We start from the raw sequence: 27,470 nt of genomic DNA on the forward strand, positions 1-27,470 counted from the left end.
TCCACCTTTCCTTATGGAATACTACTGAAGGTCAAGCAGACACCAACACACAACATTACAACCACTACTAATGCCTGACAGTGACTTGGAAATAGAGTCCGGAGGAGAAATAAGAGTTGGGCTTTTTGATGTCTCCTTTTTTTGAGAAGTGAGGTACACTGTCAGTAGAGGTTCAGCCCACTGTATAAAGGAGGAGGAGCCCCCATGCTGACTACCCACATTTTTAGAGATTTTTCAAGCCCAGGGAAGAAAGTGAATTAGAATTTGGATGCAATCTAAAACAAAGCTTGTAAGTATGTCTTACAATATTTTATGTTAATTTAGCAGGAATCTTTGGTGTTTGCAACTCTCCCAGTTCTCTTTGGGAGTCTCTGTCCCTAAGAAACCCCTGAAGCTTTCTATCATGAAGTCAGGTTAATCTTCTCCTTTGCCTTCGGTATGAAAGGTGAGCTGCAGTTTCACTTGTGACCGCATCTCCTTTATAGAAACATGAGGCCTCATGTTGGAGAACCTGTTTTGGATTCTTGTCACATTGGTTCACTAGGTTCTTGAGATATGGCCACTCTCCTTTCCATCAGGCAGAAAGTCAAGACACTTTGTCATACTATTGAAGCTCACTGATACGGGGAGGAAAGACAAAGAGCCCAATCCTGCATGCCTTGCAAATCCAATATTCCCACTAAATTCAACAGGAGTTTTGAGTGTACAAGGAATTCAGAAATATTCCCTAAATGAGGGAATTCACTTCCTGAGTAGAGTGATGGCAGACATAAAGAGTTATTTTTTTGCAAGCTATTCAGTTGCATTGAAGAGGAAACAGGGAGCTGGACAACTGACTTCATTCTTCATTGTCCCATGGTGATAGTAAGCGATAAAATAATGCAATAAAGATATATTAGGATGTCCTCCTACTAAAGCATAATTATTTTATTTAGTCATAAATGTCTGTGGCCATTTATTTATAAAACTGGAAATTGGGGTCACTGAAATTATGGAAAAATTGTATCTACCCTTCTCTTCCAAATTTTGTAACCTAATAAAACTGAGATCCCCCTTCTTCCCCCCAAGTACTAGCTGAAGCCTAATATCAAATATTCACTGGAAGGATAGTACACAGAATTGATGCTTTGAGAAATCTGTCTTGAATTGGTAAACACAAAGCTACTTGCAGTAACAAAGGGTTGACAGATATTGAAAAGAACCTTTCTGATTACATTTCCAGTCTTTATCACTGGCCATCTGGTCTGCTTAGAATTGCTTTACTGCATGTAACACTGGCATTAGAAGGGTTTATTTCCTGTGCACTCTGTTGTCTAAGGCAATCCTGAAACTTAACAAGGAGCTTTTGTGTGATGGTAACTTTTTAACAACAGAGATTCCAAGAGTCAGACATTACTGATTGTTCAATAAATTATATGACAGAACTCCAGGCTCACACTTTGCTTATGGAAGGATCTTGTGGACCTGACACAGACATCAAAATGACATCAGTCAAATGATAAAAGGGAAGAAATCAATTATAAGAGGCTTTCTGTCCACCCCATCAGTATGCTGTACGCCTGCAAGTTCAGTGTGCTTTTCAATCATCCACTACTATGTGCACGGCTTAATCAATTAAGTGGACTTTATTTATACATTGTATTTTCCCCCATTCAATATGCCAGATGATCATTCTGTTATAGGTATCATTAAATCCAATTTATTCTGACTATAAGAGCTTTTACTGATTTCTGTCCAATTCATGCTATTTGTTGTGCTAAATGTACCAGAGCATCAAGTCTGCATATCTGTCCATTTTGTCCTTTATTGTTTATTCTGTTTGGCTTTCATTTTGCTACATTACAGGGCTAAATTGTGCCTCATACTAGGAGAGAGATAAAACAGCAAAAGGAGCATTTTTGCCTTCCTAGTTCACCTCTTCACAAGGAGGAATAATCTGCCTCCTAGCATTGGGAGGAGTGATCCCAGAAGGGACACAGATTCTCCTCCCCCGTTACACTGGGGCGGCTGCACTAGGGATGAGGGGGAATGTTAGCTGGATCTGTTACACAGGTGTGATAAAGGGTATTTCCCAGCACACGCCACCCATCACTCAGCAGGAATTATTCCTTTGGAAGGCACATTACTGACAACCATCTCCAGTGGCATGGCTGATTTCCTCCAACTCAGCTACCTCCAAGGGTACTATAAATTATTCTGTTCCTATGTGCTTTGACATATTTTTAGAGGTAGTAATTTGGAAGAGAGTAAATAAAATAGCCAATAAAATATAGTAGCACTGAAATGTCAAATTCAAAGAGTAGCCTTGCATTTCAGAAGGACTCTGCTCAGATTCAGTGCAGGGTCAATGTCAGTGGTCAATTCCAGAGCAGGACAACCAGATGAAAAGTTCTCCAGGGTAAGAGGTTGCATTGGTATAAAGAATCCACAACCTCAGTTGTCCTACATAAGGCATAGCATGGGAGAGTGGTGGGGATTAGGACTTCTTGGGGTTGTGTTGATTCCAAGCATCATCTTAGCATCTTTCACAGGTGAGGCTCTAACCACAAATCAAAGCTTCCCCATTCAGAGAAGGTAGCAGTATCATTGTCTACTTTTGGGTCAACCCACTCCTCCCACTCTGGGCACAGATGGATTTATTGGTTCAAGCAGCCATAATTTAGACCTCCCTGTTCCACTATTAGTGAATCTGACCAGCTGTTTGCAAAGGATTGTGTTGTTGGAACTTTTCCCCAGACCTTTCGTGAGTTATAGGTTGTATTTTCCACAGTGTTTTGATCTGCAACCAGCCAATTCACCTAAAATACCATAAAATTGGTGTTTAAATGCAAAATAGGAACCATGCTCTGTCATTATTCATGATATGGTTGTCAGCTTTATTCATCATCTTAGCCACGGGGTTAGTCTAAAGCAGGGATCTCAAACTCAAATCACCATGAGGGCCACATGAGGACTAGTACATTGGCCCGAGGGGCGCATCACTGAAACCTTCCATGAGGCCCCGCCCTGCCTCTTCCCACCCCTTCCCTGCCCCCATTCCAACCCCTTCCCCAAAGTCCTTGCCCCAACTCTGCCCGCTCCCTGGCCCTATTCCAACCCCTTCCCCAAATCCCTGCCCTGGCCCTGCCTCTTCTCTGCCTCCTCCCCTGAGCATGCCACATCCCCACTTCTCCCCACTCCCTCCTGGAAAGTCCTAAGTGCCGCCAAACAGCTGTTTGGTGGTGGGAAAGTGCTAGGAGGTCGGCAGAGGAGCGGGGACACGGCATGCTGGGGAGGGGAAGCGGAGAGTGAGGGGAGCTTGGCGGGCCATAGGAAATAACTCTGTGGACCGCATGTGGCCCCCAGGTAGTGTGTTTGAGACCCCTGGTCTAAAGGATCTAATCCAGCAGTTTCCATTGAAGTCCATTGTCTGCAGTGAGCTCTGGATCTGATTTACAAAAGCCTCAATCAGGAGTTTAGAAAAAGGAAACCATTGGAGAACACAGACTGCTCATGCAACAGAGGCACTTCCCAGTACCTATCCATCCATCAGAGAGGGAAGGACAGCAGTTTTCAGCAGTAGCCAGTGCTACTTCTCAGCCAGCTGTTAACAGGTGTGTGCTCCTCCAAAGCTGTAAATATTCGAACATAGGCATATAATTAGTCTGCAGTATAGCTGCCCTGAGTCAATGCCAGTGTGATGATTTATTGTATGATTTGCTTATCTAAGAAATATAATATTTGTTTGTGGAGAAATTCATCCAATTTTACCTTACTTGGTGTCAGAGTGGTTGTGTTTGCTCTTGAATAAAGGAGAAGAATAATGGTTTCCCAAATGTTGGCAGGTACCAAAATTTCCAAATACGTAAAGGGTCTTTCTCAGGACTCGTACATGTTGCTCTGTGCCCACCATCCTAGCAGTCCTTCCATCCTTGTGAGAACACAAAGGTGTTGACCGTACAAGATTCCTACCACCTGTATATTTCAGTGCCTTGCCTGCTTATCGGAATGGATGGACAGAATATTGCCCACATGCCCATTGGCAAACCACCTCAGCACTTGGGGTTAGTCCTAACTCAGTCTCTGGAGTTTTAACAATACTGCAGCACTTTTTTTCCTGGCACTGAATCAGAAGAATTTTATTATGTTTATGGGTAAATTCAATTTGGTGTCTTTCCACTATGACAGTCACAGTGTGTTTTGCCTCTGCTGGTGACTATTCATAGATTATAAGGACAGAAGGAATCATTGTGATCAATTTAGTCTGACTTCCTCTAAAACACAGGCCTTAGGACTTCACTGAATTAATTCCTAGAACTAGAATATATCTTTTAGAATCCAGTTTGATTTAAACATAGGTTGTGATAGAAAACTCCACCACGACCGTTGGTAAGGCGTTCCAATGGTTTATTACTCTCATGTTAAAAAATCTGCATCTAATTTTCATTCTGATTTTGCCTGACTTCGACTTTCAGCCATTGGATCATATTCTACCTTTCTCTGCTAGATTGAAGAGCTGACTATCAAATTTCTGTTCTCTCTGTAGGTATTAGTGAAGATCAAATCACCCCTTAACCTTTTATTTGTTAGGATAAACAGATTGAGCTCAGAGTCTTTCACTGTAGGAAGTGTTTTCAATTCTTTAATCATTCTTGTGGCTTTTATGAACCCTCTACAATTTACTAACATATTTCCTGAACTGTGGACACCAGGACTGGATACAGTACTCCTGTAGTGATCTCTACAGTTCCAAATACAGAGATAAAATATAATCTCTCCACTCTTACTCAAGATTGTATCTGCCAAACAACCGCAGCACAAACACAGCATGTGATGCTTTTGTATATTATTCCATTTCTTCATAAATTAATACAGTAACCACAGAGTAGTGATATTAAATTCTGAAATTGTGAACAACCCTACTACTAGCCTCTAGTAAAGTAAAGTAAAAATCTTTACTACAAAGATGCTTAGCTTCTTGGCATTCCCATTAAGTACCATCAAGCTGCTCAAAAAGAAGGTGACTTTGTCATTTATTTAGACTATTTCCTGTACCCAAGAAGAAAAAGCCACTCAACCTGGAAAGTTAAATTGGGGGAGATTTTAAAAAAAGTATCCAAGCTGCATAAACTTTCCAGATGCACTTAAAAATAATTCTGCACTGCTTGCAAGAAGCAGTGAAACATATTTTACAATGAAAAAAAGACTTTACATGCTTCTAGCTCTTGCTGTCACCAGCTTTTGAGTTCAACTGCGAAATATAGTAGTCAAAACCTTTACCCTGTTTAAACACCCTCCTGTATGATAAGGAACCTTCAAAGTAGGGCATCAGTCTGACACTCTTACACACTTAGAGATGTAACTTACTCCATGTACAGTCTCACTGGAATCACAGATGACCAACATAACACATCTGTGACTGCATGAATTCTCTGGTGCCCACTTCCTTCCTGACCTTAATCAGCAAGAAAGACCAAACCAGAAGCAGAATCCAACACAATGCGCTTCCCCCAACCGTCTCACTCTACCCTAGGTACAATTTTTATTTTTAACATTAATGACCTGGACCCTCATCCTCTATACAGATGCTTGCAACCTGCCCTCTCTCCCCCACACACATAGCAACCCCCCCCCAACACACACACATACACACACAGCATAGAAAGATGCATTGGGAATCATGGGAGGATGCTTGGAAATTTTGCTGATCTTCTAACCCACCTGAGCAGGGTTATCACCATATGTGACTTATCTACCCCTTATAACAAAGTAACATGAGCCCAGGAAATATCAGACCTGAAAATTGTGCATCCTTTAGTGAAGTCATATGATTGGCTCTCATTAGTTGTACTCTGCAGTGATATGACTCTGGAAAGGGTTTTCTGTAAGTGGCATCATTTTCTGACTTGACGTAGGCAAATTACAGCTTCCTAGCAGTTTGCATCCCTGCCAGGGAGAATCAGGTTTTTATGGGATACATACTTATAGCCAGGCAGCTTAAGCATCATAAAACTTATTCAACTCTCCAAGTGCAGGAGCAAGCCATGCAAGAGCCACCAGTTAACTTCAGAGTACAAGTAAGGTGGCATTCAACATGGTGTTATTGCACATGTAGTTTCAGGTTCCTCCATTGATGATCTGTCAGTGTGACCGACCTTGCTATGCATCTATGTAGCACCATAGCCACAACAAACAAATCTTCCTGTCAAAAGTCTTGTTTGCCTGGATCCAGTATCAGATTCTTGTACAACAAGGATTTTGATTGACAGCCTGGCCAAGGAATACTGGAAAGAATGCTGGTTTGAAGATGAAAATAGCTTTTGATTGAGGCTTTTAATCTCTCTTTACCAGCTTCTGGGCAGCATGTTACTTTCGCTTGTGATTTATTTCTTTCATATGTCCAAATGAAAGAGGAAATGCCAAACTGCAGTGGGCTACTTTTAATTATCATTCCAAGAGAGGGCTATGCTTTATAATGTCAACTCTCATTCCTCCCAGGGTGAGTTATATATTTTTACTACCAGAAAAACATGAAACCATAGGAAAAACTATAAGCTTCTCTGATGCAGCCTAAAAGGAAAGGGACATGGGGTAAAACTCACCTTTAGTATTGCTCCATCCACTCTACACGTTACAGCACAGAAGCTGCAAGGGATCATAACATTGAAGGAGCTAATGCAGCACTAAATCCTATTTCCACTTACCCCCTTTGTAAATATGATACAATTCCACTAATGTCAGAAGGGGAGTTTCTCTGGATTTACACTGGTGTAAGTGAGACTAGAATTTGGCCCTAAGAGCTAGATTTACACATCTGTAACAGGTTGGATAGATTCTCCTGTTGTCCTATCCTGCTGGCAGGTTTTAGGTCCAGGCAAGGAGCTGCTGGTTAATTACTAGTAACTCATTGGGTTGGTGTGGCTGATTAGATTCCATGCTCTACAGAAAGGGAAGTGGAAGTAGTCTTCTGACCGAGAGAGCTAGGGTCTAAGACAAGAGAAATCCCAAGGGAAGGAACACAGCCAAGCCTAGGGAGAAGTCTTAGGCTTGTCTCTTTGGTAATTTTGGAAATAACTTTATATTAATAACACCAAAACACAGGGTTAGCATTTTGACTCTAGGATGAGTGTGTGGTTTTTGTTAGGAGTTGTGTGGGGAGTTCACCATGTTACACAGAAGAAAGCCAGGAAATGTATAGCTATAGTAACAGCTCTAAGGAGAACAACTCATAGAATCATAGAAATGTAGAGCTGGAAGGGACCTAAAGAGTTAATCTAATCCTTCCTCCTGCACTGAGGCAGTCTTAAATATACATGACCATCCCTAACATTTGTTTGTCTTGTTCTCAAAACCCTCCAGTGATGGGGATTCCACAATCTTACTAAGTAACCAGTCCCAGTGCTTAAATCGCACCAAGAACATGATGTGATGCTGCATTTTACATGATGTTTGCTGCTTGCCACACTTACGCCCCATGGAGTAAATTAAGGATGAAGTGGCAGCAAGGAAATTAATTTACAATTATTATGATTTTTTTAAATTTAATTTTGTAAACTCTTGTTAATCCTATAATCTGGATACCCCTGGCTATGTAGAAAGTTTGGTGGGTACCGATGTCAAAATGTATTCTTAGAATAGTTTCTTTTTCCTGTGTGGAAATAAAATATTTATTATAAACTGCTTTCTGAGTCTTCAGAGCATACAACATTGCCATATAATGGCATCAAATTGGAAACAACTAAGGATTTGTAGCAGTTTCTGAACTGCTGCACTTTAGCACAGGATTACCAACAGATACAAATTGCTGTGTATATAATATCCTCTCAGTCGTATCACTTTGTAATAAAAGGTTTTGTGGTTAGAAATATAATAATCTAAACTGTATAATAAAGTTTTGTGGTTAGAAATATAATAATCTAGACTGTATAAAAAAGTTTTGTTAACCAGTGAAGGAAAAAGGTGTTCTCAGAATTTTGGTCTGTACCCCTACTGATGTTGCATTAAGTCAATTTACAACTCAGTGATTATAAATCCAATCTAGTTTTTAAAAAAATTGATCCCAAACATACACTCTGGCCCAGGGGCACATCAATAATGTACTTTGCTATATGACAGGGAATCTTGATATGGGAACAGTGGTCTGCTCCTGGGCTGTGCGATAATACAGACCAGAGCACATTACAAGCCATGATGTTCTTAGCCTCTAGGGAAAAGTATACTGAATGTCCTCTAGTACCTAAGCTTTGCAGCCCCCAATTTATACTGCAATATGTTCCAGCATGGGGAAGTGACACTGTAATTCACATAACATTAGTGTTGCACATTATGATGTAGACATGGTGCTATATTTTTAATATGCTCTCAGCACAGGTCCCTTATTAGTACATCTCTGTATATTTACAGTACTTGAAGTAAGCATGCAGTTATCAAAATCTGTATAGGTGTAATTTTCACTATGCTGAACTAGGTTGATTGCAACCAGATGTAAGGAACCAGCATCTGGGGACGTATTGCAAATACTTCAAGTAACTTGAATGTGACATATCATGTACTATACACATGCACTGCTCACCATATATGAGCTAGATTGTGAGCCTGCCACAAGCTCTATTGATGGGCTGGTGAGAAGCTACACTGTGCTAGGAGCAGCCAATGGAAAGAACTGTGCCTCAATTCCCGCTATACTCCAGCAGATAGTAATTTGCTGCTGATCTACTGCTTCCCATTATGTGATGAATCATCTGTGCTAGCACATTAAGGGTGGAGTCAAAACTCCCCATCTACCTCCTTGGAATGAGCACACAGCTCTTACTTATCCCTGTGTGTGCTTTGACACTAGACAAGAATGTAAGGATGGGGAAGCAGTCTTATTCCCTTTTACAACCCTCACAGTCCAGCCCATGACACTGAAACAAAAGTAAAAACTCTAGGATATGGAATACTGTAAGGAAACATCACTGTGAAACTGAAAGATATGGATAAATGTCAACCTGTACAGCGGAGCCACCTTAATGACTCAACTTTGTGTTCATGAAGTAGTGCTACAAAAGGACTAACGATGGATTATTTGCAATTTTTTCAAAACTCAATAAATAAATTAATCAACTCCTGCTCAATTCAAGCATATTTCATTTGAATATAACTAATGATATAAAACATGATTTAATATTTGTAGACACCTTCCCCTGCCCCAGTCAGAGGCTGGGGTCCAATAATGCTGGAAACCTGTGACACAAATCTTACATACAGTTCTCAATTTTGTCATCCTCTTTCACCTTGAGCAGTCCCTTACTCTACAGATAGTCTGGATGAATTGAATGGGATGGCCTGTGGAGTGAGGTAGTGCTCAAGATAAGAAAGTGTCACAGAATCAGAGCCTAAGTGTTTAAAAGGGGTAACATCAAAAAGTTCAAGCCAGGTGTTTTCTACAAAAGTACTGTTCCCTCCAGCTAAAACCAGGTGCATGATACATCAGAAATAGCAATGCTAACACATAGATGAGGATAACATTGTCAAAGATGAGTGGTATTTGAACGAACTTACAGGAAGAGTGGATACTGGGAAAACTCTTTCTGCCTTCGGACACCAGATCTGGATCACCTGTGCAGTGCATTTCAGAGTTCATTACTCCATCTGGAAAGCAGCGGTAAAAGAAATCGGGACGAGGTCTACAAAAAACACCATGGACATTTGAAATATAAGAGCTGTAGTTATAAATGAACCTCAAAGTGATTATTAAATTTACTATTACATAGAGAGAGTTTACTTCCTTCTTTTTATTCTGCATGTGGTAGCAATAGATATGTTTCTTTATTCCTTCCTTCCTGCCAAACTTTTGCACACATGCTGTCTGTAGGAAAACTTCCAGCAGAGTGTGCTACCAGCAGTTGGATGGTGGCATCTCTGCATTCTGACAGGCTCATTCCTGATGGACATATGTAGGCCTGATCCTGAAAGGGAATATGCAGAGCTACTCATTGCATATCCCATAACTCAGTCAACCTGCTCATCATGCTCAGTGATCAAGCAGGCTATCCAATAGAGCAATAATTACCACACATGTTCCACGGGGTTGCACAGGGCTTGTTGACTCTGCTCAGTAGCACCCTTACCTGTTACTATAAGAGGGAGGTATGGCCTACTGGTTAGACTAAAGAACAGAGATCAAGGAACTACAGAATTCTAATCTCAGCCCAGATGCTGAGGTTCAGATCCTCAATGGCATTTAGAAAAGGAGTACTTGTGGCACCTTAGAGACTAACAAATTAAGGTGCCACAAGTACTCCTTTTCTTTTTGCGAATACAGACTAACACGGCTGCTACTCTGAAACCTGTCAATGGTATTTAGGCACCTAACTGCCAGTCACTTCAATGGGAGTCAGGCACCTAAATACCTATGAGGATCTGGGCTTGACTCCTGGGACAAGTCAATTAACTTCTCCGCTTCCATTTCCCTATGTGTAGAATGGAGCTAGTGATACTTACCCACCTCCCAGGGTTCTTGTGAGCATCAGTTAGTAATGTTTGTAAAACACTTTTAAAGTGAAAAGTGCTAAGTGTTATGAGTGCCTGCAGAGCAGTGTTGGGGTGGAGCCGGATGTGTGTCAAAATATAAGCAGAAATACTTTGCATGTTGCACTTCTGAAACAATATGAGACAGCCCTTTCAGGAGTCCATTGGTAATGGACTCCTGAGTTTGGTAGTCCTGATGGATGCTGCTGCTGATGGAAGATCTCATGGACAGTAGCATGTATTACTTGAAATGCAGAACCATGAATTGATTTCAATTTAGTTGTGCTAGTGGGAACTGGCAGCTAAACCCCCGCACACTGTGATTGTTCCCCTTATGTGACACCAGTAAAATGTATAGATTTCAATTTACACCTTGTCTTGCTTGTCTGGATCTTCAAACTAGTCTACCTGCCACACAAACTCCAAAAGTTGACAACAAAGAATCCTGCAACAGTCATATGTCACATAATGACGATATGCACTATCCTTTTCGGGGGTGAGGACAGGGTAATAGGAATCTCTGCTAATCCAGTGTGCTCTGGAGCCTTGCTTAGTCTTTATATTAAAATGGATTATAGACAGACAATCTTAATTTGACAGTTTAAGCCATCACTTAGAACATGACAAGACTTACCTCCCCACTATTAATTTAATAGTATTTGTGCAGACTCCATTCAGAGCGAGAGCCAAGGAAACAGCTAAAAAACAAAATGAACAAAGAGAACAACAACAACCTAGGTAACAAGTTATAAATTCTAGTGTTACAGCATTTGATTTATGAACTGAAACTTTTCACAGTTTGAAATTGGATTCTTCAGTATAGCTGAAAGATTTTAATAACCCCATTGTTTCTTTTATTATTTTGGCTGAGAGTAAACAGCAGAACAGGGTAATAATCCTGGTCTGATTCTGTTGTGCCAAAGGGAAAAAAGGAACAATACATTTTGCAAAAAAAAGAACCAGCTATAGTGCTGACATAATAAATAATAACAATTAATAATAAATGAGGAACTTTTTAATTAAGTGTAATTCCATTATAGTATGAAAATATACTACTTTGTATCTGTATTTAAGAAAAGTTCACCAGGGTTCACAAAGGGCCTGATCTAACTCCCACAGAAGCCTTTTCATTGACTTCATCAGGCTCATATATTCCTTTCTGTATGGATTTAAACTGCTTTAATGCTGCAGTCTATGTTATAGCTACATGGTATAATACAAGAACCATTTCTTTGCATTTCTTCTTGGCAAGCCTATCAGGCAGATCTCTTATTTTCATAGAACAGTCAATGCAATGTGACTTGATTATGACACCTATATCAGGCTATTATGTAAAGAGTGGAATAAAGAGGAAGGACTCAAAAGCCAACCCCATATAGATGTGAGTAAAGCTAGAAGAAGAAGATATCAGGCTATTATCTCGTTGTATCAATGTCTTACTTGTTGTACTCCAGAACTTCACTACCACTTATCATTCTGTATCCACAAAATCCTTGCCTGATGGCTCTGTACATCATAAGATTTGTCTATTTTTTTTCTTTTTTTAAAATCAAATACTAGGTCTTTCAGAGAGAAGGGGGGAAAAGGTGTTTTTCAAGCCATTTACAAGGCTGCTGGCAGAAATAAAGGACCAAATTGATACCAAGGACAGCAGTATTGTTTAACACAGTCCCCTACCTTCTACTTTCAACATCTCTGGTCATTTGCTATCTCTTATTTTCTCAGTTTTTTATGATGATTGCATGTGCTCAATAGAAATTTTCTATAAGATCAAATACCTTTGACCAGTAGCATCACAGCACTGTAGTTCCCTTTAAAGAGAATGGTAATAAAATGTGAGACACATATATATGAAATTTCCTGAGTTACACTGTATGATTATTCACACAGCCTTCCATCTTGTGTTGCCATTTACGTCTATGCAAAGTGAGTGGAATCTGGCTATAAAATGCTACCATTGGTGTAAGTGGGTGGAGAACTAAGACCTGCATTCAGTTAACATGTATGTTAATGGCTACACCAGGGGCAAAGCAGTGGAGAATCACAACCAGAATTTTCAAACATTTTCCCAGCAGAATCAAAGAGTTGCAAAAGAAAATAATAGTTATAGAAAAACAGTTTCTTATTTTTTATTTTTTGTGTGGGCAGAATGCAATGGGCCAGATCCCCATCTGGTGTAAATCAGCATAGCATCATCAACGTCAGTGGATTTACACCAGCTGAAGATCATGCCCATTTTGAGCCTGAATTATCTCTTTGAATATGACCAGCCCCCATAAAAGGTTTGAATTTATGCAAATATTGAACACTGGGATATTTTGGAAAACATTAAAATTGTGGTGTCTTGTGTGATTTGGTGTCTTTTTTTGAGGATTTTTTTTATTATCTGGGCATTTTAGGGCTAATGGTAATGGCAGTCCAAAATAGGGAAAGAAAAAAAAAAGATAGAGAATACCAATCTAAAGTATCCCTAAGCCATTGAGGGAGAACAAACCATGGAGAGAGATCTAGAGCTCCTTTGCTTTTGAAAGGAGAGGCTGAGGGAGCTGGGATTGTTTAGTCTGCAGAAGAGAAGAATGAGGGGGGATTTGATAGCTGCTTTCAACTACCTGAAAGGGGGTTTCAAAGAGGATGGCTCTAGACTGTTCTCAATGGTAGCAGATGACAGAACGAGGAGTAATGGTCTCAAGTTGCAATGGGGGAGGTTTAGATTGGATATTAGGAAAAACTTTTTCACTAAGAGGGTGGTGAAACACTGGAATGCGTTACCTAGGGAGGTGGTAGAATCTCCTTCCTTAGAGGTTTTTAAGGTCAGGCTTGACAAAGCCCTGGCTAGGATGATTTAACTGGGACTTGGTCCTGCTTTGAGCAGGGGGTTGCACTAGATGACCTTCTGGGGTCCCTTCCAACCCTGATATTCTATGATTCTATGATTCTATGATTCTATGAAATGAGAGAGACAGAATGAAAACCAGCACCACTACTATATATTTTTATATATATAAATGCATGTTCCCCCTGCCTACTAAATACATTTTCATCAATAAAACACCGCTCATGATACATTTAACAACAAACTGCCTAGTACTGGCAGCATCAAAAACCAATCTCTAAAATCTTTTCTCCACCTGATATAACACCAGAATAGGTAAACAAGCTCCAAGAGAATTCCACTCTTCCAAAAACTGATTTTAGCACTAATACCCTCTACATCCAGTCTAGCACAGGCAAAAGTTGGGGCAAATATATGGGTCTTAGCCCATGATCTGAAAATCAACAAACTCAAGCTCCGCTTCACCAGCAAAAGGGCAAAAAATTCCAGTCTTGGACTCTTCACTACAAATACCCTTCCACTGAGCTCCAAATGTTTGAAACCATAATCTATTGGCAAAAGTTCTTTGGCTGATCTCAGACTTTTGTAGGGGTGAAGTGTTCAGAGACAATTTGAAGGTCCCTTATTGTAGTCAATAAGGACCCAGACCACAAAGAGCTTTAAAAATTAACACCACTGCCTTAAATTGCACTTGGAAATAAACAGAAATCCACTGTGGCATAGAGAATAAAGGAGTGACTGCCACAGATTCTAGCCAATCAACATTATAAAGATCTCAGCTGAGTTTCATTACCTTACCCAGCAAGGACCACAATCTGATTTGATCAGTAGAATGTAGAAACAAGGCATGGAACTCATAGGTTTAGAAAAGTATGTAAAAGAGAGAGATTTTTTTAAGATTTTCTTGACTTCAATGGAACCAGCATTTCACCCACATTTTCAGGGCTTGGAATACTAATTAGAACAATCATCGGTAGGAACTCTTATGCCCTTGCCATCTTAAAAATCAATCTACTTTACCTAAGAAGGCTTCTTTAATTTCAGTCTTGTCTGTCCGCCGGATTATTTTCACCACAAAAATGACAGCCAGTGGTGTGAGGAATGAAATTGCCTGGGAGAGATAACAAATAATCACATGTGAGAGTATCAACTTCCTGTCATCCCCACGGATTAATAATTAGCATCCAGTTAGCACCGTTTAGACCGGATAGCTGAATTATCTTTATTGAACTCCTGACCTTGAGCAAAGTGGGACGATTTATACCTGTAACTAGAGGGCAATGAATATACTTAAAAATTGTAACCTAATTATGGGTTATAATTGATTTGTAATTATTTGGAGCTACATTTAAAGTGTCAGTTTTGCAAATGAAAAAGAACAGTGCATAAAGATCATGACTCAGTATTCCAACAACTATATCTCTTTACGTTTGTTTTCTAGAAGTGGATAAGCAAGTTCTTCACCTTTCTGATCTATTAAGAAACACATATATCACACATAACAATGTAATGTTTAATAGAGTAAAACATGTCAGGTTGTAGACCCTGAGCCTGCAAACAAAGAAGCAAATAGGTAACTTTATTTATTGAGTAAAGTTGCTCATGTGCTTAAGGGTCCGGACCATAGTTTGCAAATTAGATACTAGAAAATAGTATTGGACCTGATTCTGCCACCCTTGTATTAAGAAGAATCTCAGTATGTTGGTAATCTCATTGAACCCAATTTCATCAGTGCGGGTATTCACGAAGAAAGCTACTGCTCAATGTGACAAAGCATGTCAGACAGGTGCATTATTTGTGCTGTATTTCATGCAGGCTGGTTACAGTTAAAATCCTTGGTGAACAACTCACCATAAATATACTGTACCGTAGTTTGAAAAGAATGAACTATTTAGCATTTGTAACTGGCGGTGCACAAAAGCAAGCGGCCTACTTACTATTTTGCTGATCCAATATTTTCCTCTGTACTGATTCCTAACAGAAAAATACTTCTAACTGAACTCACTGTGCTAACTTGCTTCATATATCTAAAAATGTCCTTTTCCTGGTTTCCATAAACAACAGGATTATAGGTCACTTTACAGTCTAGGGCAGTGGTTCCCAAACTTGTTCCGCCACTTGTGCGGGGAAAGCCCATGGCAGGCCGAGCTGATTTGTTTACCTGGCCGAACCTGCGGACGCGGCAATCGTGGCTCCCAGTGGCCGTGGTTTGCTGCTCCAGGCCAATGGGAGCTGTGATTGGCCGAACCTGCGGACGCGGCACGTAAACAAACTGGCCCGGCCCGCCAGAGGCTTTCCCTGCACAGGTGATGGAACAAGTCTGGGAACCACTGGTCTAGGGATTAACTACTTGGAAATGCATGGCTCACTGCTGTGAAACACATAGTCCGTCACATATCCCATCATACTTATCACAAATCTCACAAAATCCATCAGTGTTGGAATTTGGCTGCCATTCTTTACTACCGCCTCAGGTTAAAAAACCCCCCACTCATATTCAGACCTCAATTTTCTTGGGTTGAATAGTGTTTTTTCTTCTTAAGAAAATCCATTCACTTCAAAAGGACCACTTGTGGAGTAAGATACTATTCAGTGTGAATAAGGGTAGAAGAATCCAGCACAAGCTTTTCCAGAGCTTGGGGATGCTTAAATCTTTTCTTAATATTTTCCCCAAATCTGCAAAAGTGCACTGAGCTGACTTTTCTGGAGCATTAGGGGACCTGAGCCTTATGATTCTTTCATGTACAGAACAAGTGTACTGGAGTGGAGCCAATGGCAGGTTGCTTGATCTTGGTCAAAAATTGCGGGGGGCGCGTGGGGCGGGGGAAGACAGCTCCCGAAGATCTACAGCTAAACTCTAGGGAAGCAAGGTACAGCAATAGCATATTGTGTGCCATTCTTGTCTGGCAAAGGAACTTGCAGTCAAACTCTACCTTGGATGCATGTGCATGACTCCTGTGGATCTTAATGACACTCCCATTAAAGGAAGAATTTGGCCTTTGGCTGATGGATCACGTTACAATAAATGCTTGATTGTAAAGACGCAGTTTAGATTCTTGTGAGGAGTGTCCTTCAGCAGGGATGCTGCTCATCCAGCTCTGCTACTGCAGGGAGTTAATTATATTGTATAGCAGAGAAAAGTGAAAATAAGCTGCCTGGGATGTTGTAGAGAACCTGAAAATTAAACTGTACATTATGATACTGATTTGTCTGCCATGCTAGCTTGGGCAAGCCATTTAACCTGGGCCAGACTGTGCTACCTTTGTTTACATTGAGTAGTATCTTACTCCTTGAGTACTCCCATTTAAATAAAAGATGGAGAAACTGATGGAGATTTGGGGAACTAGGACAAAGAGGACTCTGTGTCCTAGTTCACCCTTTTGAAAAATGGAAATAATACCCCATGCTCAGAGCCAATATTAAGCTCTTTTAAATCATCAGACGTAGTGAGCTCTATAAAAGTGCAAAGTGTTTATTGCTGTTATAATCTATCCTGGTCCAGATTCCACTCTCTCTTACATCCGTGCAACCCCATTGACTTGAGTGAATAATAAGGGTGAAATTGATGGCAGGAGATGGCTCCCTATGTTTACATTTTATTAAGCATGCCATAAATTTTTGTGCAGAACATCTTTCGTTTCAGTTGAATCTCCTGTGTGGACTGGTGGCAGAATACAGTGCTAAGAATGGACTTTATTTCTTTTACCATAGGAATGCAAATATCTCAATCTTCTCTGAAAACAGAAATTAAACCCTATTATCACAGACAGTGAAAAAAATGGTTAGTGTAAAATCTAGACTTATTATTATTTTTAAAAAGAAGGATTCCCAACACACAAAAAAACCAAATCTGTCTTCCATTATTGAAGAACATGTCAAACTGTAGCCTCGCTGACAGACTTATAGCTTATACAGATGAAACAGGGGAGTTAGAAATCTTTTGAACGGGCAGGAGCAACAGAAGATATCAACAAAGGATAGAAGTAAAGCAGAAACTAAATCCAAAATGTTGCACAATCCTTCTGGTAACACTACAGGTTTTCATATATTTTTAACAAACTGATGGATTTGTGATGGAGATTCAGAACTGTTCACATTTGCAACTCATTGTGTTGGCTGTTATTGCTCATTTGAAAACATCAATTGATAACCCCATGCTCTGGGTGTCCTGAAACCTCTGACTGCCATAAGCTAGGACTGATATCAGGGTACGGATCATTTGATAATTGCCCTGTTCTGTTCATTCCTTCTCAAGCATCTGGCACCAGCCATTATTGGAAGACTGGATAATAGGCTCGATGAATCACTGGTCTGCCTCAGTATGGCCATTTTTATGTTAGGAGGTCAATTTACTCATCAGTGCAATATATGTATAACCTAAACCTGACCTACAAGAGACTGCCTTTTGCTTCCATAATAGAACCGTGCAGGGCTCACATCTATAATATATGTCACAAGGGTCTAGATAATAATATTCCCCTCATGATTCAGTGAAATCTTCTAATATTGCTTTGATGGGTGAGACACCAGTAAAAGTCTAGCACATTCATTATTCATCTTGGCAGCCTAAAGATAAATGGAAGTTGCACAAATCCCCCAGAAAAGCACTTGTTGTTGTCTCTGATTACTTCAATAAAATCCACTGGCACACAAGATTTAATTTGTATGGTGAAAAATACTGATTTTCACTTCCATGCTGTTTTATTGCTTGACAGCATACTTTAATGATTTAGGGCTAGATTGTATGCTCACTCTCGGAGCCTGTGTAAAGGGCATTATAGCAGTGCGGTCCTGGAAGCAGCGTTGGGAAGGAGTCATATGCTCCCCTTACTCCAGGGGCGTAGTAATCTGCTATTTACCCATGCCAGAATACTACCCCTTCTGCACCACACCAGCTTAGCCCCACTGGCTGGAATGTTTAGGGGCTGGGACCATGGTTCAGGAGCTCAAGCAACGAAGCATGCACATGGGTTGGTCAGGCTACGATCCCATGGTTCTCAACCTATTTACCACTGTGGGCTGCATATGTGGCCCCCAATTCGTTATGTGGGCCGCATCCAATGATACCTGTTTGGCCCTGATGATTTCACATGGGCCGCAGCTGTGTGCTGATTGGGCCACAAGGGGCCCACGGGCTGCAGGTTGTGAACCATTGATTGGGAAGGGGGAAGGCATATTTTTCTATAGTATCGAAATCAGAGTGGAATCCACCTAAGCAAACACCTGGTACTGAGTAAAGGACTCACTTGTCTTATTAAACAGTTAGCAGATGTGATGGACTGTGTAAATGCCTAAAGCCACAAGGTGCTGTGCTGAGCAGTTCCTGGGAGGGGCCCTCCCTCAACCTTCAGTGGGAGCCGAATACTCAACACTTTGCAGGGTGGGCCGTGAATATCCCATGCATGCCTTTTCTTGAAGATACAGAACAGTGAAGAAGTCTCTTCCTGTTCTTCCCCTTTGCCAACATGCAGATTTAGCCTAACTTGAGTCTGGAGCTGGACTATTCATGACTTTCCTCTGGACTTTAAAACCGCCCAGTGTTCTAAATGTAGGACTTTGTAACAAATGCTAAACAATTCTTTGTTTGGACATTCATTTTAAAGTTGGTTTATGGTGCTGGTAACAAGAAGCACCTTAAATTATGAAAGTAAAAAACAGATGTGTGTGTGTGTTTGTGTGAGTGTGTGTGTGTATGTGTGTGTGTGTGTGTGTGTTTGTTTTTGTTTTAATTAAAGAAATAAGACCAAGTTTCTTAATTCAAGGAGTCACTCACAGATGAGCTGCCTTTTACTGAGTGAAATAGTCTAAGCCAGAGATGGGCAAACTATGGCCTGCGGGCCACATCTGGCACGCAGGACCGTCCTGCCTGGCCCCTGAGCTCCTGGCCAGGGAGGCTAGCCCCCGGCCCCTCCCCTGCTGTCTCCCCCTCCCCCGCAACCACGCCACCACGCAGCATGGCTTGCACTCACCCACCTCCAATAAGCCTGTTCTGCCGCTCTGAGTGGCCTGGTAAGCGGGCGGGGGTTGGATAAGGGGCAGGAGGTCCCGGGGGGGCAGTCAGGGGACAGGGAGTGGTTGGATGGGGTGGAGATTTGGAGGGGTGGGGACGGTCAGGAGACAGGGAGCGGGGGGTTGGATAGGGGGTGGGGTCCTGGGGGGGCAGTTAGGGACAGGGGACCTAGGAGGGGGCGGTCAGGGGACAAGGAGTGGGGATGGGTTGGGGGTCCCGGGGGGCCTGTCAGGGGGTGGGGTGTGGATAGGGGTCGGGGCAGTCAGGGGACAGGGAGCGGGGGGGTTGGATAGGGGGTGGGGTGCCGGGGGGCAGTTAGAGGCAGGGGATCCCAGGAAGGGGCGGTCAGGAGACAAGGAGCAGGGGGGGTTGGATGAGTTGAGGGTTCTGAGGGGGGAAGTCAGGGGGCGGGAAGTGGGAGGGGGAGCATAGAGGGCGGGGGTCAGGCTGTTTGCCGAGGCACAGCCTTCCCTAGCCGGCCCTCCATACCGTTTCGCAACTCTGATGTGACCCTCTGACCAAAAAGTTTGCCCACCCCTGGTCTAAGCCAATCCGAGCACATGGTTACTGACTCACAGCTGCATTGGCGCTTTCAGCTGCCCTACAATATGCCAAAAACTGGCACTTGGGGTAGGGGAAAGATAAGGATCAAATGTACCACCCTTACATTCCTGCTAGTTACGAACCACTGGATATCCTCTATGACATCTAATGCATTATCTTTCCTACTTCTCCCACGGCCATTTTATTTTTTTGATTTCCACATTGCTGCAACCCCCTGCACAGTTATTCACTACTGCCCTAAGAACTCATCAACTATATGCCCAAAGCAAATTTTGGGCAGGATTCTCTGATCCTTGCACACTTAAGAGTAGTACCTTACTTCACTGATTTCAATGGGACTGCTCATGAAGCAAGATACCACTCTGTGTGAGAATTAGGCTCCTGGCTCCATCTGCCTCTATCTTTTTACACTGTTCAAAATGTCTGCTTTTCATTTAACTTTTTCACCCTATTGTGATGGGGAAATACTTAATGAGGCTTCCTCCTAACTAAGTAATAACTGTATCCTGGGCGATTAAACATCTTGGCCTTCAGCTTTTGACTTTGTTTGGTCAGAATAGGATTATGGTCTCGTAAATAAGAAGCATGCTCTATTTATCAGCTATATAACTAAAAATATTTATTAATTTTGGATTTACTGTCTTGTCCAAAGACAAAAATCATCAAACTACATCATTTGTTTTGCCTTTCCTCTGAATTAAAGCCACTGACCTTAAAGACAAAAGACTCACAGGGAAACCCTGGCCCCACTGAAGTCAGTGGCAAACTCCTTTTGACTTCAAGGGAACCAGGATTTCCCTGAAGTAATTCCACTCAAGCTGGTGGAGATACTATAGGAATTAATCCACCCGTAGAATTATATCCACTAACTTCTAAAAATATATGCTCTGTATGTGGAGGTAACTGGTATGATGAGGAGGAGGGTACTCAGTGCCAGGGACTTATTTAAATAAGTGCAGTATCTCTCCACAATAAGTGCTGAAAGCTAGTATTGTAAAGGTACCTTGATATAAATTGCTCCCACTAGCTTAAAACCATTCCTGCATGTGCATATGAACTCTGCTGTGTGTGACAGGGTGAACAATAACACTGTCATGTCTGGTTAGTGCTAGGATTCTTTAAAGCCTGATTCTGTGATATACTGGGCACCCTCATCTCCCATTGACCCCTTGACTGTTCACAGAAAACCAACACAAAGGGGCTGTGAACGTGAGCAAATCACAATGTAGAGATTTGGAGTAAAATTTTCAAAGGTGCCACAGGGCACTAAGAAAGGAAGTTAGGTGCTTAGGGATGCAGATAGATGCCTAGAGGGATTTTCAAAAGTGCCCAGACACCTAATTTAGGAGTCTTTCCATCATTCCTCACATCCATTAGTGAACTGTTGCTTAAATCTGAAACGGCACCATCAATATAGAATTCAGAATATGGTACTCCCGCTCCTCCTGCACTTTTTGTTGCGTTTTTTTCTAAGCATGCTCTGAAATATTTCTCATATTATGAATACGTTCAGGCTTACATGATTTTGAATCTTATCATAATCAGAACCCAAGGAATAGCCTATATTTACACAAGTTTTCCTGTTATCAAATGAAAGTGTGTTTAGTTTACAGTTCATATAGCTGTCAAATGATCCATTAAATCTCTGGTACTTACAAACATGAGGCGTGTAGGTATGTTGTCTGATTGTACCAAAGGATTTTTATAAAGCCAGATTTCTTCTGGCTGGATAACTCTCTGGAATGGATCCAAAAACTCTGTAAAACTAAACATAACAATAAAAGATATTTTTTCCAGTTCAAAAAGATGATGGATATTGAAATAATAGCCTTGCAGACCCCCCCCCAAAAAAAAACAATTAGGACACTACAGCCATTAATCATCCATACATATTGCCACCCTACACAACTGTGTTATAGTTATATAACCTTCATACATATACACTCAGCAAAATGGTTCTGAAAATTGCATGAATTGCACCTTTTTAAAGAGTATCTTAAAGTGCACTCAAGGGGATAAATTACCATTATTTTCTACTCAAGGTACAACATTAGAACAGGATACCATGGGAAGAAGGTGCCATGTACAAAAAAAGAAAAACACTAATTGATAAGTCATAGCATCCAAATTTCAAGTCTTGGGATACAAAGTTTGAGGTTCAAAAACTAGTAGTCCTATGGTCATTAGGCAGATAGAAAGATACAATGAAGAGAATTTCTCCCATTGACAGAAAGAACAGGATAATTTTTACAAAACATCTTTTCCAAAAGACACTTGTCCCCTAAAAAGACCTAGTTGGCGAGCTCTTTAGATTTGGAATATGGGCAAGTAACAGTGTCCAGCCTTTGAAGATGGAAAGAGCTATTACTGAAATCAAGTCAAGTAAGTCCCTCCTCTCTTGTTCAGATAACTTTGATTGGTTGTCTTTTAGAGTCTGAATACTTTAATTGGGTAGAAATGTCTTCCGGAACTTTGGGGATAACCTGGAGGTCTAGATTTATTTGTAGCTCTTGAAAATATGTCAGTCTAAAATCATTCCTCCATGTCCTCTGACCAGTCCATCTAAAGGCAAAATTGAGATGCTAGAAAGATGGAAAAATTCAAGAGGAAGAAAGGATGTTTATCTTACAATTGTGGAATGCAGGTGGAGGTGGGGATGTGCACCAACTAGAAAAAGCAGGATTTGGAAGGAAATAGGATAGTCAAAAATAATGTAGGGTCACATTTATAAAAGTATTTACGTGCCTAGTGGGATGTACAAAAGTGCTTAAACTCTTAACTCTAACTGAAGTCAATGGAAGTTAGGCACCTATCTTGCTTAGTCACTTTTGTAAGTCCAATCAGGCATCTATCTGCATACCTTTGTAAATCTGGGCCATAGGAACACAAGCTCTGAAACAGAAACTCTCATCCAGGTCTCATAGCTCTTTCAGAAATTCACCTGAAATTTCTTGTCAATGTCATGACTAGGGCTACAAGAAAGCCCAATACAATACAGGCTGACCAATAATATATGCAAAAAAAATCCCACATTAATTTGTTGGCTGAATCCTCTTTCCCCCATTTTCTTCCCCACAACCACCCAAATTCTTTTAAAAGCTTGAATAGAAATCTAGACTATTTACAAATCTGTGACGCACAATACATTGAGCCCCATTTACAATGAGTCTGGGCCAAAAACTAAATGAAATAAAGATGATACTTTAGAAAACCAGAAACTCTCTCAAAGGGCTGCAATTAAATGAATCATAGCAATGATTTTAGGATTCTGCTAGTTCTATAATCTAGGTCAATAAACCCAAGAACATTAAAAAGGCTAGAAATAATAAAACTTTTCCCTTTAGGTTACTTCCTAAAAAAAGAAATCTGCTGAGTCAAGAAAAAACACACACTTTCTCATGTGCCTGGTGATTTTTTTTTTATTTTTTTATTTTTTTTTGTGTGGGATGACAGGCAAATAAAGGACATTCTAAGAAATGCTTTTTTGTTTTGTTTTGCTTTGAAGAAAGGGATTAAATGATTGTTTCCAGCAAATTTTATTTTCTTTTTGAATGTATCAGCTGTATAAATATTGAGACATTCTTAAAAACAAAAATTGCTTCAAGTCAGATTTTAAACGTTCTCTGTTAAGACAAATATTTTATATAGATTCAGTGGCAGATTTTCAAAGGGACAAATGGTTAAAACAAACAACACACACACTTTCCATACAATATTTTTCTTGTTGGTTAGGTATGGCCTAATTAGCTCAAACAGTGAAATGATATTTTAACAGACTAAGAAGAAGATTTTTGTTGTAAAAATTTTTTACAGATGATTTTTCTGTGCTCAGATAACTCAAGTATGGCTATGTTTGAGAACTTCTGACTCCTCGTGCGGTACAAAGTGTACAGTCCTCTAAGAAATATGTGCTTTGCTACGGTTGAAAAAGATCAGTTAAGATCTAATTGTGATACAATACTGTTGCTCAGTGGTTGTGAAAAAATTCAGATAACTAGCCAGGACCCTGTCCTCCTGTCTGTTGATAACACGCACGCGCACAAACACACACACCCCATTCATGAAAGCGGAACGAAGCTTTGGAGTCCAGTTTGACACATTGTTAAAATAACTATCAGGTAGATTCAGAGTATGTCTACATTTGAGCTGGGAGGTGTGATTTCCAGCTCATGTAGACATACCCATGCTACCTTTGCTCGATATAGTACCTAAAAATGGCCGTGTGTCCACAGCAGCACAGCCAGCAACTTGGGCTAGCCACCTGAGAATGTACCCAGGGGTTTAGGACTGGATTGTTTTGGGGGCAGCTAGCCCAAGCGGCTACCCATGCCGCCATAGTTGCAGCTATTTTTAAGAACTAACTCAAGCAGAGCTATCGTAGGTACATCTATGCAAAATAGGACTCGCACCTCCCAGCTCCAATGAAGACCTCCTCTAAGTGGTGAAAAAACCTTTCCATACCCGCAGCTCTGTAGGAAATGCCACCCTCCCATTGGACTGTGGATCTGGCCACAGTGATGCATATGCTAGTTATGCCCATGCTGGATTACGGTAACACACTGCATCTGAGGCTGAATGTTGAAAATATGCAAAGGCGCCAGCTTGTGCAGACTATGGATCTATGAATATATCAGCGATTTTGTCTCCATCAGTGGCCAATCTGGAGAAGTAAACTCCTCTATACTAGGCAGAGCCGAGGACAAAATGCATGAGAGTTGGAGGTGAAGCATTCTCAGCTGAGGGCATTTCATATGGTTTGGAAAGGATAGCAGTATGGTCATTCGAGTCATTCTGGGAAAGTTGAAGGCTACCAAGAATCACAGTTCTACTATATCTAATGCACTTCACACCCCTGGTTGTAAAAGTGGAGTGGGATGGGGAGAGCAAGGATTGCTCCTGAGAGTGCCTATCCAGACATACATATATAGACAAGCACATGTGTCTGGATATCCAAACAATGAAACAAAAGCTACTGCTAGAATTTCAGAGAATGCAGTTATTGTAAGGTCACATCTTAAATGACACCTTCCCCCATGTATCTAGTGGTCTCAGTGACTCAAGGATCTGTTTCAAGGCATTGGAAAAGATAGACATGCCAAGGAATGCCTTGAAGCACAGACACACTCTTTGATATGTCTAGGCCTTGATGAATTTCCTCAAGCTATGAAGAACAATGGATAAATGTGCATTGATGCTTCAAGGCATTGCTTCTGGCATCTAGTTGTATAAGCATCACTGCACTTCTTGAAATGTGTTACATTAGACCACACATTTATATAAACACACATTTGAATACATGAACAAACGACAGTACAATTAAAGGTTTGGGGGGCTTTCTGCTTCTTTGCCTTCTGTCTCCTTTTTTTCCTCTTAAAACCAAAAAGTATTAATTAAACATTTGTTTGAGAAGTTAAACAATGTAAAGAAATACAAATGTATAGTTCTCATAGCAATCAACACCCAACCACACTGCAAATACATATTAAGGCATAAAAGTTAACCCCTTAAAGGTAATGTGAAGTACTACATATTCAGAGGAGAACAAAGTATAATTAATGTTAGCATATTTTGGTTCTAGCAGGAATCATAACTGAATTTTCTGATTCTTAAGCTTCCAAAATCTTTGTAATCTTCTAATGACGATTTAATTTTGTCTCAGCATTTAACCAACAATTATAATTATATAATTAGTAAAAACAATCCTGTGTCCACATAGCTTATTAAATTTGATTATGAATATGTTGCTTTCTTTTAATTGTTTCTATGAAACGTGGTCAGGTACTGCATTGGAACATAATGAACAAAAAGGAAAGCAATTTGCTGAAATAGAACAAGAATCAATTTAAAAAATTATAACTTAACAAAAGGAAGCAGAAGTGGAGGTGGATGTTGTTGTGTGAGCAATAAAGAAAGAAACAAAAGAATGAGAGGGAATGAAAAAAAAGAGACTGTACCTGAAAAAAAAATCACATTTTTGTATAGAAAGACCAATTATTTTTCATAGCAGTTCACATCACCGGTGGGCAACAGGATCTAAGAATTCACCAGTTTTGAATGCATATGTCCTATTAAACAATCATGTGGATACACTGGTTTCCTAAGTTTCCTGATACTGAATGATTTATGTTCCTTGATCCTGTTTGATAGTGCAGGCTATTACTATTTATAAGCTACCACAAGTTTGTTTGGATGAGTATGTATATTAGTAATAGTACTAGTAATAGTACTCTTTTTTTGCCAGGTCTTACATAAAGAAAAAATGGTTTCTAGATATTTTGTATCATGAATCAAAACATAGGCACATCCATCCTTAAATAAAGAAAATCTTATGTTTCCTGGGTTGTAACTTAGAAAGTTTACACTTTATTCTTATGAGCGAATATAGGATTTACTTTGCTTTCCTCTTTCCCTCCCTTTCCGTACTTTTATAGGTTTGGAAAAATGTATAACATTTGTTAGTAATAGTCTAACAGACAAAAAAACAGCCTGAGTCAAAGCCTTAAGTGAATGGAAAGACTCCCACTGGCTTGGATCAAGCTCTTAGGATATTTAAAGAAGGCTAAAGGAGATAGACACCCTAATCCCATTAAAAGTCAACTGAAATTGGGTGCCAAGTTCATTTAGGCTTCTTTGAAAATCCCCGCTTTAGTGTCTAACCAATACACTCCTAAATTGGTATTTAAGCACCTAAATAAAAGTGGTCTGATTTTCAAAGGCACTGAGCACCAACAGTTCCTATTGACTTCAGTTTGATTTAAGGGTGTTCAGCACTTCTAAAATTGAAACCACTTGTATGTAGGTGCCTCATTATGGATTTAAGAGCCTAAAGCTAGATATTAGGGTTTAAAATGTTTGTCCTAAATAATGTTGTCAATAAAAACTATCCAGGGATAAAGAATTAACCAAACTTCCTATGAGCGTCACAAAAATACCCACAAGGAATCTAGGAATTGTGCTTCCTCTGTAACAACTGCTACTGGCATTAAAAACCACAAATAAGGGCTAGAGTCGCTATTTGAAGCATAACCTTTTATTGTTTCAAATTAACTGCATAGGGTATCTGCAATCATAGAATCATAGAACTGGAAGGGATCTCGAGAGATCATCTAGTCCAGTCCCCTGCACTCAAAGCAGGACTAAGTAGTATATGCGTTGGCATTCAGCAGTGTGAAGTCATAAGGAACCAGGGACATCAGAAAGTGGCTGAGATCAGAAAGAGTGGAGATAAAAGTAGAACAGAAAGCAGAAAAACATCTCAGGAGAGTGACAGTGAGTGCAAAGGCAGAGAGAGATCAAAAAGAGCCCAAAGCCTACTAAACTTGTAATAATGTGTGGCTTCTGCTACCCAAATATTAACTGTGTCACACAGTGATAGAGACTGCATGTTTTAGTATGACAGTACATTTAAGAGTGCTAAATGTAAATGTATACATCAAAGAACAAAGACTATAAGCCATATTTAGAGTATGAGGGAGTCTATCCTGGGAAGTAGCGACCCTGAAAAAGATTTGAGGGTCGTGGTGGATAATCAGCTAATGAACATAAGCTCCCAGTGTGACACGGAGGCCAAAA

The 27,470-nt window shown here is 40.4% G+C and overlaps 1 protein-coding gene across 2 annotated transcripts in view; it reads right to left on the reverse strand.

Annotated features, from left to right (window-relative positions):
• The window catches only part of PLPP4 (phospholipid phosphatase 4), a 99,652-nt gene that overhangs the window by 39,689 nt on the left and 32,493 nt on the right, over positions 1-27,470 (reverse strand). For both annotated transcript variants that reach the window (XM_038408175.2, XM_043519100.1), the window contains exons 2-5: positions 21,555-21,663; positions 14,345-14,435; positions 11,126-11,189; positions 9,523-9,647 (exon numbers count right to left, since the gene is read on the reverse strand). In XM_038408175.2, coding sequence (XP_038264103.1) covers positions 9,523-9,647; positions 11,126-11,189; positions 14,345-14,435; positions 21,555-21,663 — 389 coding nt within the window. The remainder of the gene's footprint in view (positions 1-9,522; positions 9,648-11,125; positions 11,190-14,344; positions 14,436-21,554; positions 21,664-27,470) is intronic.

The sequence above is a fragment of the Dermochelys coriacea genome, chromosome 7 (genome assembly GCF_009764565.3).
Source record: "Dermochelys coriacea isolate rDerCor1 chromosome 7, rDerCor1.pri.v4, whole genome shotgun sequence".
Lineage (NCBI taxonomy): Eukaryota > Metazoa > Chordata > Testudines > Dermochelyidae > Dermochelys > Dermochelys coriacea.